At 42.4% G+C, this 17,128-nt stretch overlaps 2 protein-coding genes across 2 annotated transcripts; one reads left to right on the forward strand and one right to left on the reverse strand.

Annotated features, from left to right (window-relative positions):
- The first annotated feature begins 2,285 nt into the window (after positions 1 to 2,285).
- Positions 2,286 to 11,157, forward strand: ACTL6A (actin like 6A). Its single transcript, XM_079315437.1, has 14 exons — positions 2,286 to 2,519; positions 3,287 to 3,363; positions 3,560 to 3,734; positions 4,098 to 4,198; positions 5,455 to 5,552; positions 6,236 to 6,330; positions 6,553 to 6,659; positions 6,745 to 6,834; positions 7,026 to 7,087; positions 7,409 to 7,523; positions 7,867 to 7,947; positions 8,888 to 8,983; positions 9,979 to 10,065; positions 10,617 to 11,157. Exons 1-14 carry the CDS (start codon positions 2,495 to 2,497, stop codon positions 10,695 to 10,697), a joined length of 1,290 nt encoding a protein of 429 aa, XP_079171563.1. The 5' UTR covers positions 2,286 to 2,494; the 3' UTR covers positions 10,698 to 11,157.
- A 1,877-nt stretch (positions 11,158 to 13,034) lies between these two features.
- On the reverse strand, positions 13,035 to 17,039 carry MRPL47 (mitochondrial ribosomal protein L47). Its single transcript, XM_079314661.1, has 7 exons — positions 16,840 to 17,039; positions 16,149 to 16,294; positions 15,537 to 15,597; positions 14,787 to 14,883; positions 14,107 to 14,237; positions 13,730 to 13,825; positions 13,035 to 13,317 (listed from the first exon to the last, which is right to left on the reverse strand). The coding sequence occupies exons 1-7, from the start codon at positions 17,022 to 17,024 to the stop codon at positions 13,200 to 13,202; spliced, it is 834 nt and encodes a 277-aa protein (XP_079170787.1). The 5' UTR covers positions 17,025 to 17,039; the 3' UTR covers positions 13,035 to 13,199.
- Between the last annotated feature and the right edge of the window lie 89 nt (positions 17,040 to 17,128).

The following is a 17,128-nucleotide window of genomic DNA, read 5'->3' on the forward strand; positions in this document are numbered from 1 at the left end:
ATTAAAAAAACCCCAAATATTTGGGTTCATTACAGAAAGTGGTACAAAATTACAGATTCACCTGCTCTTATGCTAACATAGGATGATGTGCAGGAGTTCCCTGAAATAATCTGAAATTTGCAACCTGTGAGTCAGGGTGGACTCTGCTGAAAACAGATGCCTCAAGTCTGTTTCTCTTGTGCATGGGAGTGTAGGGTTATCCACCTGCTGCAAAGCAAAGTCTCTGCAGAACCCTGTCAAACCACAGTGATGATGCTCTGCACACTCTCCACTGATGTAAATGCCTGGAACAGTACAAGGAAAACAAAAGTAGGATCTAGAGAGTTGCCAGTCTTTATTTCCTTCTCCTTATACTCCAGACTTCTTGTGAATTGCATGGATTTTACTTTGGTCCTTATGACTATCAAATCCTGAGGCTTCTAGATACCAACCTGATTTCCAGGGCGTGTTCTTCTATGGAAGAAATATTGATGAAAACTAAAACAGCAGAATGCTGTGTTGGCTTCTGGCTTGCAGATCAGTCACAAGCAGCTGCTGTGCAGAGAGCAGGATCTGGCTTGAAGTGTCACTTATCACACAAGTACAAAGAATCATCACTGCAAAATAAAGTACAAGAAGGAGCAAAATGAAGAATCTCTGGCATAGTAGCTCCAAATTTTCTGAACCGCTTTTCCCTTCTGCAATTAATTCCTCCTCCTGAAAGAGCTCTGCCTTGAGTATTAGTGCCACATACTGGAAATCATGAAAATGTACTGATTTGAAAATATTTCATAACACAAAATGAAGGTGCACTTTATAGTCAAACGTAAATGTAATAAGTAAAATATTCTATTAAGCGGGCCAAATTTAATCACTTGAAGATCCTTGCTACAGTATTACAAAAACAAGCTGCCTATCTTATGAAAACTTTGAAAGAACACACATCTTCTCACTTCCTCCAAGAAGTCCACCTCACATAAAGATTCAAAAACATGCACAACGTGCATTAAGCCAATTCCCCTGTTCTCCAGTTAAAATTTTAGTCTTCTCTAGTGCTAACTGCTGGATATGCCTGAGGTCTTTCTTTTGTTTTCTTTAATTCCTACAGCTTTATAGTTACCCATCTCTGGCTGTTCTGGCTGAACACCAGGTTTGGCTGAGCGCTCCGACACCAAACAAGGCGATGTGCAATCCTAACTGGAAGTTCAGCTGTAAAACTGGCAGCTGAACTGCCCAGCTCTGCAGACACACCAGCCCTGGGGACCATGGGCTCTGCCCCAAGCGAGAAAGGAACCACACGAGGTGGGGCTGTCAAAACAGGCTTCAAAGGTTTTTATTCTCAATAAAAGAGCCCAGCAGAGCTGTGAGAGCAGCAGGGGAATCACAGAATGAGTTAGATTGGAAAAGATCTCTGAGATCGAGTCCAACCTGTGCCTTGTCCTGTTGCTGGCTGCCCGGGAGAGGAGCCTGATCCCACCTGGGCACAGTCAGGTAGGACATGGGGAGGAAAGGAGCAGCGGCTCCTTCCCACAGTCCCCATGCTCTGGAGTCACCCCTCTCCTCATGGAATGCAAGTTCACCCTGGAGCCCTCGGGATTCACAGGCCACCTCTCCCGACACCAGCAAACCCGGCAGCCTTCCCCATGTCCAGTTCTGAGCTCCTCAACACTGGACATGGAGCTCCTGGAGCCGGTCCAGCAGAGGGCAACAGGATGATTGAAGGACTGGAGTGTTTCATGAGGAAAAGCTGAGGGAGCAGAGCCTCTTCAGCCTCGGGGAGAGGTGACCTCAATAAAGTCTGAAAGGAGGTGTCAGAGGATGGATCAGGCCCTTCTCGGTGGTGCAGAGCAATAGAACAAGAGACAACCGGCAGAAACTGATGTACAGGAAGTTCCATTTTCAGTAAGAAAGAACTTTCCTGTGCAATGACCGCTCACTAGAATGGATTGCCTATAGAAGATGTGGAGTCGTCCTTACTGGAAATACCCCAGAACCCTCTGGACGTAATCCTGTGCCACGTGCTCTGGGACGATCCTGCTGGCGCTGGGAATTGCGACCAGAGGATCCAGTGTGGTCCTTTCCGTCCTGAACCAATCTGTGATTCCTCTCACGGTCCCCATCCCACCTGCCCCGCTCCCCTCACCCCCCGCGTCCTCTGCCCTCACCCAGTCCCGTCCCCTCACACCGCCCCCCCCGCCCTGCGCTCCCCCGCCCGCCCGCCCTCCGCGTCCCGCTCCAGGATTGGCTGTTCGCGGCAAGGCCCCGCCTCCCGCCGGCCGCCATTGGCCGGTTCTGCCCGCGCGGCGCTGCCATTGGCGGGCGGGCATCGGCGCTGCGGGTCGGGCCGCGCCGCGCCGCGGGCGGGGAGCGTGGCCGGGCCGCTTTTGTTGCTGGGTCGGCAGCGAAAGGAGCGGGCGCGGAGCGCGGGGCCCGCGGACACCGGAGCCGGCGGGCAGCGGGGCCGGGCGGCGCGGCGCGGGCACGGCGGACGGTGGTGCCGGGCCCAGCGGCAGCCATGAGCGGCGGCGTGTACGGGGGAGGTGAGTCCGGCGCCGCCCTCCCCTCCCCCGCCCCGCGAGGCGGCGCGTGCGGCCCCGGCGGGCGCTTCCCGCCTCCCTCAGCCCGGCCCGGCGCTGCCGCGGCCCCTCCGCCCGAGGAGGAGTTGGCGGCGGGCCTCGTTTGCGTCCTTCGCGGCCCGCGGCGCCTCCGCCGGGCAGCGCTCGCACCGCGGCCTTGGGCAGGACCCGCGGTGCCACGGTCCGGAGAAGGTCCCCGCGCTTTGGGAGCCGGGTGTGGTTCCCCGAGCCCCTCCGCACACCCCCTGTGACCACCGCTCGTTTCCGATACGCTCCCTTCGGGATGTGCACAGATCGGCGGGGATCGGGCCCGTAGGGGTGGGAGCTTCGTGCTCTGACCACTTCCCTCACACACTCGATGTTTTCAGTCCCACCTTCCTCATCCTCATCACCTCCGGGGGCTCTGTCTTCGTGTGACTGTTAAATTAGAACTTTTTGAAAGTTTTATCTTGCGATCCGTTTTCCTCCTACTACGTTTTCCCTCTTCTGCTAAAATTCTCTTTCTTACACCAAACGGAGGGATTGCAATGCCCCAGTTAAAGCCTGTCTGCAGTTTTCCAGTAGCTCTCCGGTAGCGGGAGTTTTGAGTAGAGGAGTTTCTCCTTCCTTTGCAAAAGATCCCTTGATTTGCTTGTCTTCCTTTGCCAGTAAAGCAGGCAGTGGGCAGGGAAAGGTCAGGGTTGCAGAAGAGCTTAATAACCGTTCTTTATCTTTATTGACAATCTTTTCAGATGAAGTTGGGGCTCTGGTTTTTGACATTGGCTCGTACACAGTGAGAGCAGGCTATGCAGGCGAGGACTGCCCAAAGGTGAGAGAATCTGTGCCTCAATGGAAATTCAACATGAATTTATTTATACCTTAGATCTTCTTTGTGAGTTTCAACCCTTCCGAATACGTTGGGGTTTGTTCTGACTGTATTGTATAAAGAAACTTCTGAATTTATGAGAAAAACAACTTCCAAAACGCTACTAATGCTTATGTACTGCTTGCCTCTTGCCTTGCAGGTTGATTTTCCAACAGCCATTGGTGTGGTGCTAGAAAGGGACAATGGCAGCACTCTGATGGAGATAGATGGTGACAAAGGCAAACAAGGGGGCCCGACTTACTACATAGACACTAATGCCCTGAGAGTTCCAAGGGAGAATATGGAAGCCATTTCACCTTTAAAAAATGGAATGAGTATGGTGCTCTGTCTTTTTCTACCTGATTTTAAAATAGCATTGCCAGGATGCAGGAAGTCACAGTTGTGTTGATTGATGCTATGTACAGCAACAGGCTGTAAGAACAGATTCCTGCTTTACAGATTGCATGGACATGTGCTTGGTTTTCACTGTTAGTGGACTTTCAGCATAATTGTTGAAGTCATGGTGGTTGTGGAGGAAGAGAATTCTGTAGAGCTGTTAGAGGAGGTGTGTGTCTGCTGAGGACAGATTTTGACTGAAGAGCTCTATGCAAAAAAAATGAATTGGAAAGCCTTTATGTGTTTATGAAATGAAAGAAAATTTAGAAGTAATTGATCTGTTTGTCTCAATGTTGTTGCAGTTGAAGATTGGGATAGTTTCCAGGCAATTTTGGATCACACATACAAGATGCATATTAAATCTGAAGCCAGTTTGCATCCTGTCCTTATGTCTGAAGCACCAGTGAGTAAAAGCTGTGCATTTTGATAAGTTTTTTTGCTGACTCTGCAAACATTAGACCTGGATAAATATGACAATGGCTTGTAGGTGACAAGTGCTAAAACTTAAATACAGAAATGACAACTTTAAAATACTTGGACAGGTTCTGGGAAATGTCTAAAAAATCTCATTTTAAAATAGTTTGTATGAGTTGTGTTAGAAAGTATTTACAATATGCTATTGTTTCTCACTTACTGAAAAGAAGCCAAAAGTTAAAAAAAGAAGTTTTACTGCCTAGAATAAAAAGAAAAAGATGTTTGCATGTCTTATATATTAAGTTACACTAAATAAAATGGCATAAAAAATCTTGCTTCATTGAGCCTTGGAAGTAAAATTATGTGACACAGAATAATATTTATAATAGAGAAGTTTTAATTTTTCTGTCTTTGTTTCTGTAAGTGGTTCTGTAAGGTAGCTGAAGTGGAATACAAATTTCTGGGAAAATCTGGGCAAAGTTTCTGTAATTTTAAAATACTCAGCATTTGAAGGGCATATCTTGAAGTGAGAGTAGAAAAGGCAGACATGCTATACACAAGTGCCTGTCTTTAATAAAACCTTAAGAAAAGGATTTTCTTGAATTTCATTATTCCTTGGTGTTGAATCACAGCTTTTGGAGTGTGGATGAATTTGCAATGGCTGTTTGATGGCTCAGTGGGTGTCTGAATAGAGACATTCCCATTGACATTCTCCTTATAAACCTCATCTTAGTTTGTTGCATTTGTTTGGAAAAAACATCACATCTTCAGTAATGTGTTGAGTATTTGACATGTATCCTGGCTTAATCACAACTACAGTAGAACTGTAGAAAGATACTTTGGGAACTGGAAAGTCTGGATTTATTTTTCTTCCCACTGGGCAAGTTCCTTCATGTATCTTTCCCCTTGTAAAAGGCAGGGTTGCTTTAGAGAGTTCTTTGGGAACCTGACACTGGAAGAGCTGTAGAAGTGTAAAGAAATCTTTTGTAAAGAAATCTTATCTACACACAAAAGGTGTGCAGCACTTCTGTGTGATAGATAAGCATTGATGTATTGTATAAGTGGAATGAAAAACATTCTAAAGAAATAAGTTACTAGAAATCCATTTCTGTAGAGTTTTAGTATGATTTGAAACTGTGGCTGCAATTTTTCTAATCACTTTTTTATTGTGTTAGCAATCTATTAGTGTGCAAACACAGCTTCCTTTTGGTCACTTCCTTGTGGTTTGGATTTACTGTTTTTTAGTGGAATACCAGGGCAAAGCGTGAAAAACTGACAGAACTGATGTTTGAACACTACAACATCCCAGCTTTCTTCTTGTGTAAAACTGCCGTTCTGACAGCGTATCCTTGGAAATGTTTCACTGCTTGATTTTATTTCCCCCTCTCCAGGAAATGATGGTAAACTTATTCCAGGCAATTCCAAGTATAACAGCATGCCTAACTTATTTGAAATTTATTTTTTTCCATAAACATCCAGGGAGGAAATAAACTCAGTTTCTGAACTTTAAGGCATTAAAGCTCATTTTTGAAGTTCTCTCAATCTGACTCTGTCCTTGGGTTCCAAGTATTTTTATTTCATTGAGGTTTTTTTCCATTGTATGCTATGGATAAGAATATTACAGACCTGAAATGGTTGTGTCCACACTAGGAAATACAGTCATTAGAGCCTGAAGTTTTCATAGCCTTAAGAAGAATATTTGTAATTACTTTAAACTAATAATATGTTTCAGCTTCGAGTCTAAATGAGTTGGATGTACTTAGAGCTTGCTGCATAGTAATGGCATGAAGTCTCACCCTTATACATCCAAAGCTTGAGTTAGTTCATAGATGAAAATTAAATATTGCTCTCTCTGTAAGTTTGTGCACTTCACAGAAAGATGGTGCACACTGGAAGATGGCAAATCCCTTTGTAGAGGCAAGGAATAATATGTTGGATCCTCATTCCTAGTTGTGATCTAATTGTGTGGCAGCACTTTTATTTCTAAAGTGAAAATGACGATGTTTTCCTTAATCATTTTGACTAGTTTTGCTAATGGGAGATCTACAGGTCTCATCTTGGATAGTGGAGCAACACACACCACTGCTATTCCAGTGCATGATGGATATGTACTTCAGCAAGGTATAAACTTTCATGGATGGAAGCACTGCAGTGTCAAGGTCGAGTTAGTGATTCCTGCTTGTACAGTTCTGTTACTGCTTTTACATCTGTGTGCCCTCTTAGAAAGGAGAAAAGCCCTAATAGTGTTCACTGACAAATAGTTGGGAGAGTCTGTTCATTATTTGGATACTTTCCAGGTTAGTTGTTCAGGTTTTTATTTTGGATCCCCTCTTTGTCTTGCAGGTATTGTAAAATCACCACTTGCAGGAGACTTTATCACTATGCAGTGCCGGGAGCTGTTTCAGGAAATGAACATAGAGATAATTCCTCCATATATGATTGCTTCAAAGGTGGGAAAGCAGCTTTATTTAGTAAGTGTTGTCTCAGGGAGAGGCTTCAATGTTTACCTGATGACTTTGTACCCTTAAATCTCAGGAGGCAGTTCGTGAGGGGTCACCAGCAAACTGGAAGAGAAAAGAGAAGTTGCCTCAGGTCACCAGGTCTTGGCACAACTACATGTGTAATGTAAGTAGATCATTCCTCCTGCTCTCACCTCCCCTGAGTGTTCCATAGATAAGTTTTGTTTGCAAACTTTTGTTTGCAGTGTTTCCTCTTGAAGAATGAGAAAATCTTAGAAAAGTTAGTACCAATTCTATAAGTTTTATAAAATTCAAGACTAAAATTAATATAAATTCATGTTATTTTTAACTCCACAGTGTGTCATTCAGGACTTCCAGGCTTCTGTGCTCCAAGTATCAGATTCAACCTATGATGAGCAGTATGTTACTTTCTTCTTTGTTGTAAAATCAGTTACCAGTTGTGCATGTGGTGCTCAGCCTGTTCATTGCTGTTGGCTGGTTTTGTTATGGAAGGTTTTATCTAAAAATTGATGATTGATAAAAGTAGAAGTACTGCATATACCCAGGTGAAAATTTTTTGTTTAGTACTCCAAGATGAGATCATAATAAATATTATTGAAAGTGTAAGTCTTGTGAGTCACAGTATTCCCATTGGGACTGTAGTTTATAACAGGGCTTAGATAACTTGACATGCTGTTTAGAGAGCACTGTAATGTGTTGCTTTCTGTCTAATGCTCCAGGGTGGCAGCACAGATGCCAACAGTTCATTATGAGTTCCCCAATGGCTACAACTGTGACTTCGGTGCTGAGCGTCTGAAAATTCCCGAGGGGTTGTTTGACCCTTCCAATGTAAAGGTAAAACCACTTTGATAGCTGTGATTGGAAGGCTCTGCATGATTAGGCTATCATATGACTTTCTTTTGTATAACATTTTTAATTTAGTGATTTGGTTGTATTTGCACTGTGGGGTTTTCCTGGGGGTAGAATTTGCCTGTCTTGAATTAAGGCTGGGGAAGGATAAAATGTTAAAATTGGGTGGTGATGAGCTGACTGGAAAAACAGGGATATTTTTGTTCATTCCTTAACAAAATGCTTAACTCTGTCTCCAGTAATACTTACAAAATTCAACTCATTCAGGGCTTTTCTGTGCCTTGCTCTCTTGAAGCAATGATGTGTAGATTGCTGATTTTCCCTGCAGGGTTTATCTGGTAACACGATGTTGGGTGTGAGCCACGTTGTCACAACAAGCGTTGGAATGTGTGATATAGATATCAGGCCGGTAAGTGTTAGTCAGCCAGGCAGTATTTTAAGGCATAGATATTTTTGTGCTGATACATGTTTTTGGGACTAGAACAGCAACAGTGTAAAAATTTTCTAGTGTTTCCTAGAATATTGATAAATATGTTAGATAATTCTGTAAGTATTATGCATTTGTACATAGGGATATGTACCATCAGTGTTTAGTCTTACCAAATGCTAAATCAGGACCCTTAGTGTTTCTATTCGTATTTAAAGATCTGATGTACAGATTTTGTGACTGGCACTGCATAATTTGGATTGGACTGGCTTCAGATAAGCATTTATCTTCATAATTTTGAGTGTTATCTTCAGATTTTTAGGCATCATTATGTTTAGAGCATACATGGAATTTATAAAGAGTAGAAGGAAGAGAACAAGTTCTAAAGGAAAACATTACTTCTAAAATTAATGTGCTTTCTCAGGTGTCAATTTGATACAGATTGCATGAGAGTTCTTCCAAATTTTTTTTCTGTTAACCACAGTGTGAGGAGGGCTTAGTGGGCTGGGCCCTGGTGTGTGTTCACCAATTGCTGCAATAGTGGTATAAAAAAGTGCTGCAGTTTTCTGCAGTGCTGTGGGCTTTTCTTTTAAGGTTGCATTCAGCTGTAAAAACCCAACAATTTGGATACAGGGGACATCTGCAGCTTGAGGGTTCTCCATAGCAGAAATTGTTAGTGGAATTATATAGAACATATGGCTTCTGTCTTCCTTTTATAGTTTAATATCAAGCTGCCTTGCAATATTTTTAAGTGATTAAATAATTAATTGAATTGGGAGAGGTAATACTGTTGGCATCAAATGATGTATTATTGCTGTTGACTATACGTACTTGTGCAACCTCTCTATTGTGAGAAAGAGCTGTTGTCAGAATGATTTCTGAGGTAAAGCTCCAGGCTTTGGTTTTTTCCCTCTCTTTTTAGGGTCTCTATGGCAGTGTGATTGTAGCAGGAGGAAACACTCTAATACAGAGTTTCACAGACAGATTGAACAGGGAGCTGTCTCAGAAAACCCCACCGGTAAGGCAGCTCTTTCCATTATTGCATTGAGTACTTTACATTTTGCTTTTCTGCCATATAAGTACACAAGGATATTGTGTGTACTGTGCTTTCACTTTTGTAGGAACCTGACAGCTGAATAGATTTCTACAGGGTTAAGAAACCTCCCTCTCTAGCAAAAAGAAAGAATTCTTGAAGAGTTTTATACAGAATAAATTCCAGTATTCCTTGAGTATTTTACAGCTACACTCTTGCTTTTAGATTGTGATCCTAAATTCTGTAATTGTCCCCAAGCCAGTATTTCTCTTGATGGCCTCTCTTTTGAAGTATTGCTGACTAACTTGAGGTACATTCTGCCTGAGGTCACTTAATTGTGGAAATTGTTTTTCCTTGTTTCTACAGACAACCTAAATCACCAGGTTTTGTCTATGAATAACTTATGTATTTTTAATCACTTGATGTCAAAGCAAGTATTGATACCTTGCATCTGAGAGTAGATGCAGATTATATTTCTTGAATTTTAGTATTTAAGCAAAAATGTGACAACTCTGAAATGATGAATGTTAGGAGAAACTGAGAAATGTATTCACTGCTTATAATAGCTGAGGAGGAGCCCATTGAAATTCAAAGATTTTATTGCTATAAGGCATTTTGAAAGCAAAAGGAATGAATGAGTACAAAAAAGACTAGATGACTTACGTCTAGCAATGTAAGTAATTTTAGTCCCAGTGCAGTGTTGGAGATGACACCACACACTGTGCTAATACTGCTCTCCACCTGCCCCGTTCCTTGCCTTAACCATTTGCTGCTGGGAGATGAGGCAAAAACCACACTTCCTGCTCCTGTGGTTGTTTTGAATTGTGAATGCAGGCAGATGAGCAGTATTGCAGATGTACTAAAATGGACCTTTTTCAAGCTGCATATTGATATAGACACGAGGTTCTTTGTGCTGCTTGTCCCTAAAGGTACCAGCTTAGAGTTTGTGTGACGTTTGCTTTTGGCTCCTTTCTGTGCAGAGCATGCGCCTGAAGTTGATAGCTAACAACACCACTGTGGAGCGGAGGTTCAGCTCCTGGATCGGGGGCTCCATTTTGGCATCTTTGGTTAGTAAACCTGTGCTGAACAGCACTGCCACCCAGAAATGTGATTGCCTAGAAGTGTGCATTGCAGTCTGTTCTACATAATCATAATCTTGGCTATCCTCACGGTAAGGGGAAGAGAATCTGTTTTAAAAAAAGGTGTGAGCATTTCCAGTGACAGCATATCCTGCCATGTTCTTCTATTTTTAATGGCAAGGTGCAACCTTGAAATACATGCACTTTCTCTAGACTCTGTCTAGTAGACCATGAAAGTAGCAAACCTGTTTCTGCATCATTTTTATCCTGAGGTTAATTCTACAAGTTACTGAGCACTGAAATGGTTTGTGAGGGTTAATTCATCATCATGGCAAAGGGAGACTGGGATCAGCATTTGGTGCTGCACTTCCTGTCTGGAGTTTAATCCCTTAGTGATAGAGCTCAATGAAGACACAGTTGAGCAGGTCAAGTCCTAATACTTCATTTAATGTAAGGACTTGCTTGTCCCTCCTAGGTTTCAATTAACCATAACTTGTGTTCTGATATTTTTTTTGCTTTTGTTTCTTTTATTTTTGTAGGGTACTTTCCAGCAGATGTGGATTTCTAAACAAGAATATGAAGAAGGAGGGAAACAGTGTGTAGAAAGAAAATGTCCTTAGACCTCTTTACTGTGAAAACTGCTGCCTGCTCGGTGCTCCTTCTGTTTTATAGCTTTAGCATACTCAGGAATGGGATGGACTCTTTTTTGTAGAAAGTTTATATTGGGTTTTTTGCATAATTCAAACTCCATTTTAACAAACTTTAGAAATTTTGAGATACCTAATTGGTACTATAATAGAAAAAGGATGTTTACGTCCCTTGTAAAGCAATAATTCATGTAACAAGCATTTTATAATTTTGTATAAATGTCTATTTTCTCTAGTATCTTTTCCTGGGAACAGCTTTACAGGTTAGCTAATAGATAGAGGCATAACCTTGCAAATGCCTGTGCTTATTTATTAATTATTTCTTGTCTAATTTCTTGTCTACTTTCACATACTAGTCTTCCTTGCTGGTACTTTGGCCTTAAATTGCTCTTATTTTTCTCTTAAAAAATAAAATTTGGTCTTTTATATTTGAGCAAGCTTGTGAGTACTTGCAGAGAAAGTTGCTCTGCTGTTTTAAAAGTTGAAAGTCTGTATTCAGTGATCTATTTTAGTGTAAACTTTTACTGTCTCACAGAAGTGTTACATTCCATGGAGTGAATGTTATATTAAGCACTGGTTTGCTGATTTTTTTATTATGGAGCAGTTTCATTTCAGTAAGCAAGCAATGCTTTCCACCTGATATCTAAGAATGTATTTAATGCCTTTGTGATGTTGGTGAGAAGCAAAGCCTGTTGGAGACAGGGAAATTGAGACAAAGAATTGCCTCTCCAAGACTGGGAGCAGAGCCAGAAGCTCTCAGTGCGTGGCTCGACCCTGCAGCAGGGAGCTGTAAGTGCTGAGTGCTCATGGCTGGTGTGGCTCCCCCTGTGCCTCCCAGCAGGGTCTCTAAGTGCCTGTGTTTGCAGGGGGAAGGTGCACTCAGGGTCACAGGGATGGGGATGACTTTTTTTTCAGCAGGAATTGGCTGTCAAGATGCAGCTTGATGTTGCTTTTAAGCTTAATTTACAATGGTGTGATGGTCTGTTTTGGGACATAATGAAGTTTTGCTCCTTATCTCAAAAGCTATAGAAAACCAAATAGCATTTAACTGATCTAAAAAAAATATACAGTACTGCTACATTTTTGTATCCTAAAAGATCTTGTGGGTAAATAATTATGAGGCCTCTATTTGAAAAGTTTCACATTACCTCCAAATAATAAAGTAATTTATCAAACCAATCTGCTTTTGTCTTATCATGAGAATCTTGAGTTGCTCTTCAGACAAAGTTGCTTGATCAGATTTTCAAAGCTATTGACAAACCATATTTCTCTTGCAAAATGAGGCAAACTGCAAAACTATACCAAGTGTGCCAAGTGTACCAGGTCTTGTCATTGTGGAAGAAAAAGACAGTCCAGTTTCCACTCAAGTGGAACATAACTGAGCTGCTGCCTCAGGGTACTGCAGTGGGTGGTGATTTTAAACTTTCCTTCTGTGACATGCTTAGGTTTCATTATGCTGAATCAGCTTTTCTCTTCTGTTTCTCTTAACAGAATTGCAGTACAGTAGTAATATCTGTTAATATTCCAGCAGCATGGGGAGCAAAACACTGCTGGAGGTTTTCTCAGCACTGTAAAGATTCTGAGTTTAAACAGTGGGAATTTTGTGTGATGCAGAGGTGGAATTGAAGTTCCAAATGATAGATACTCACAGGAAACAGTACTGGTTCCCTTGCAGTGTTTTACCAGATTGTACTGCTGAGCACATTGGTATTTGTGACTTTAATCTAGATTTCTAGACCACCACATGTAGAGGTTAAAAGCTCTCATGAAGTGAAAGGTGAAGGTGTTTCCATCAGCTGAGAGCAATAGCCTACTTCAATTTCATAGAAGACTTGCAGTCTTCTTTCAAACATTTTGCACTCTGCAAAAAAACATTGTTCAAGTGTTTGAATTTGTAAGAAATCAAGGAAGGACAACTGTATTAGAAGTTCCTATGCTGAGTATTTCATACTTTCTAAGAAGCCAGACTAAAAGCAGTGGAAAAAATTCCTCATAGCAGACCAAAGAGCCCATTTACCAGTGCATTGATGCAGAAAGCAAATATACCTTGAGTAGCTTACCTGTAAGTCAGGGAAAATATTCAGAAAAATAGAAAAACAGCAGGAAAAATATGATCAGGGAAAAGCTCATATGTAAGTTTCAGATGGTTCCATGTTTAAACCAGGTAAATATTGTAAACCTGTTTCTATCAGCTGGCACTCTGTGGCTGCTTTTCACTGTTCCTAATTCATGTCTCACTCTTGTAACAGCTGGCTAGCACAACATTTATTCCTGGAATATTCTATAATTTGAATTAGGCACCCAAGTTGCTTTTTATTCCAGATCACAAGTTTAATTAAAGTCAAATATGATATTAAAAACAAACAAAAAAAAAAAAAAGATGGAGACTCTGGAATGCTCAGTGGAGTTGTTTGTGGTTCCATAACATGATTCATGTTGCACAGACACTCGACCTTGCAGTGCTCTTCCAGCATGTTACTGGCTCTGGGATTTCACAGCAATGTCAGGGAACTTCCTTTCCAAGACCTTCTGCCTTGTCCTCTCCAGGCTTTGCTGCCTTGCCCTTTTCCTTAAGGATTTTTCAAGTCTGAGTCTGAAACAGAGAAGTTGGTGTGGTTCATTTCCAGCCAGACCACTCTAATGAGCTCTTCCCCCAATCAGACAGAGGCTCTCAGTGATTAACAACTTCAGTATTCATTTGCTCTTGGTAAGTAAAAAAGCCTGCAATGTACTGTTTTTACTCTGCTTCTGAATTCTACAGAGGTTCAGCCTCTAGGAGGATTTTTGATAGTCTACATTTGAAATTACTTTTACAGTGCCACTGCATAACCATGAACCTTAGTAACTAAGGTGGGAACAGAAAAAAAGAAACACAGCAAGCTGTAATTTTAGAAAGCCTAATTTTTAGTCTAGTAGCTGAATAACAAAGATAACAACTGTTTTTTCCTTTTAAAGTGGAATAAGGACACAGATCAGAAAATAATTTTCAATGTCAATCTTTTTACCTGATGAAGTGATTCACAAAAGGTAGGTAATAGAATCTCTTCTTTTTGTGTTTTTTGTTCAAGTGCCATGGTATTGGCCATTCCTTGTAACTGTACCTGTTGGAGACAGATGAAAATTATTACAGAATGTCTTCAATTGTCTTTAATTCTAGGATTTTACCAATTTCTCTTGGTTTCAAGTACAGTGATAAAGTGGTCTGGGAGATGGCAGAATTTGTATGTGGCTATTTATTTCCAGCTCTCACTGGCTTGGTTTGTAACTGCATCCCCTCTGTTCTGTACAGTCTATGCATCCTTCCTTGATAAGATAAGGATTTCCTGGGAGAGAGACATGCCACAAGGAGAATGCACATATTAAAAAAGAAGGTTTTCCATACCAGAAGGTGCGTCCCAAGAAGTCGTGTCTCCACTCGCCAGGGACTGGCTTTTCATGGCCTGTTTGTAAAAGCCTCAAAGCAATTTCTCTTTCTCTGACAACCAAATCTATATTTTTCATAGACGTTTCTACCTGGAAATGGTAAAAGTTTCAGGATTCACCAACAAAAAATGCTGAAAATTGAAAAGATCTCAAAGACTTAAGACAAAATGTGAAGGGCTGATCATGAGTTTGATCATGAGTTCTCTCTCAGCAGGCCCCGTGTACTAGAGCAGTAAGGAATGGGAGCTTCAAAAACCTAATTTGAAAGCAGGAGAGATATTAAGTAACTGACAGTCTGATATCTGATTATCTGATATCTGGGTAATACATGAAGCTAGAAGTATAGGAAGCTCTGAGGCAGGGGACAGAAGGAAGCTGGAGAAGCAAACAGAAGATTTGCATGTGGTTTACCGTGGCTGTTGGTTACTTTAGTTTTCACTGGAGTCTGGTCACAGCCCCAGTAATGCCCACTGGACAATGAGAAAGCTGCCTTGACCAAATTATGACTTGAGCCATTATTGCATACACTAAAATCAAGGAAATTATTTTTTAAAAAAGGTCTTTAACAAGTTTACAAACACTTGATCTTTCAGCAATCTTACCTAAGAGTTTTAGTTTTATGTAGTATGAAAAAGTTACCTTTTCTAAGCGTTCTGGACTTGGCATGGGCTTGCGCTGTCGTTTGGATTCTTGCTCTAAAGTTAAGAGCATGTTCTTTTCTTTCAGCAAGACATACCTAGAGCAGAAAGCACAGTAATTCAAAAATAACTTCAGGATAGCTAAGCACTTATTCACTTAATACCTGTAATCCCAAATCCTGCTGGCTTCCTATAAAGAAACAGGAGAATGAGGGAGACAGGTTTACTTAGTCTGGGTTAAAGAGGGCTTAGGAGGGAAGGATTTAACATTTTCTTTCACTACCTGGACAGAGCCAGATTCTTCTTACATGTACACAGGAAAAGGACAAGACAAAGCAAGGAGAGAGATGTTCACAGTAATGATTAAGTTCAGCCTGAAGTGGCAATGCAACCTCCAGCATCAGAAACTTCAAAAATCAGAATAAATGCAGACCTGAGCACCCTGATGGAATAAGTGCCCACCCCACCAGAAGGCCCTGACAACCAAGTCTGTCCACCTCAACCTCCAGAGGTTTGTACCAAACCTGAGCCCTCTGAACAAGACACAGCTGTCCCACAGGCACCTGCAGTGCAGCTCCTGTGCTCTGAGCAGGGCCAGGACTGGGGCTGCTCCAAGCCCAAAGCTGGCTGGAGCCTGCAGAGCTCTGTGCCAGACTAAGGTTACTGGATCATAAGTTCACCAGCAACATTTCATTAAAAAGTGCAGAGCTGCTCTGAAAGAAGAGAAGCTTCTTCACTAAAACTTACTTACCAAAGTTTGTGCAAGTCTTCACTACTCTTGCCCCTTAGCTGCTTTATATTCCATGAATCCCCTGTAAAAGATAAAAAACCACCATTTAATGGAACAAAGTTCTTTTATTCTGGAAAAAAGCAAAGAGCTTCTACTAGGCTCAGCTGACACATCAATATAAAGACCACTTTTAAAATACCACTGCTTAGACAGCCATCCTTCAAAATATTCAGCTTCACTTTTAAAACACAATACAGAAAGGCAATTACACACAGTGTTTGTAAAAGGCTGGGAATACAGAAAGCTGTTAGATTAATCTTTACACTGAACTAGTTTTCTTCCATTGTACTTATATTTAATCAAAGCACATCTCTTCTGTGATACACTCTCACTTCAAAACAAAGCAGAGGATTTACAGCATTTTGCTGCACAAACTGCTATTTGCTTCCATAAACACTGAATATACACAGCAAAAATTAACACACAAAGACACACAAGTGGATGTATGCATACACAGAAAAATAAGTTTTATGTAGCTATGAATGCTCCCTATGATGTAAAAAAAAAAAACAAAACAAAACAGGTCAGATTTCTGCTCAAAGATCACTATCAGAAATGCTAACTATAACTCACCAGACTTTACACTTTTTTCCCCCCAGTTTCCTGGATCATCAAAAAACTCCTCCAGACCTCTCCGAGATACAGTTGTGTGCAGAAACTTCACCTGATGGAGGATCTCAATTTTTGGTAGGTTCTTGTGGTACAGATTGAGTGCTGTCCTGCAAAGAAATTAGAAGGAAAACTATGTGTGATAAGAAAAATAATATTCTGCTAAGTGAGAATGTTTGTTTCATTCATAAAGACACAGTCCCTACAAATGGACCATGGCCTGTGGGGAAAAAGCAGGGGTTTGGTTAGCCACAAAAATGTCATCTTGGTGTTCTCTGCTCCACGTCATCTCATCTATTTATCAATATTCTATACTTAAAGATAAATAACAAATAAAAATTAAAGCATAAATTTGAGCCACAGGACCGCAGCCAGGCGGGTTTGGGGGGTCCAGAAGGAGAATGCGCGGCCGCCCCCGCGGCCCGGGGGCAAAAGCTGTGGGCACACGGGAAAGCACAAAGCCAGCCACGCTGGAAGCGCCGGCACAGTGACCGCAGGATTCTGGGCGCAGGGAACCGCTCCGGGCTGCCCTTGCACGGTGCCCGCAGCACCGGGACACACGGACACGCGCCTCCCGCCAAAAGCTCTCCTTCCTCCCGGGAACCGTGCCTGCCCCTCCGTGCCCGAGCCCGAGTCCCCCCGGCGCAGCGCGTACCCGGGCGGTCCCGGCCGAGCCCGCGGCAGCCGGAGCGCGGCCGTGAGGCTCCGGCCCAGCGCGGCCATGGCCGCGGCCGCCGCCATCGCCCCGCGCCCTCCACAGCGCCGGGGGCACGGGGCGGGAGCTGCCCTTTTCCAAGATGGCGCCTGCCCGGCCTCACCCCGCGCTCTCCTGTTGTACATGGCGCACAGGAAAGGCTTTGCCCTTTTCCAAGATGGCGCCTCGCGGCTTCACCTCCATGTCGTCCCTTTGCGCCGGGGGCACTGGGAAGGCTTTGCCCTTTCCC

The sequence above is a fragment of the Erithacus rubecula genome (assembly GCF_903797595.1).
Source record: "Erithacus rubecula genome assembly, chromosome: 11".
Taxonomy (NCBI): domain Eukaryota; kingdom Metazoa; phylum Chordata; class Aves; order Passeriformes; family Muscicapidae; genus Erithacus; species Erithacus rubecula.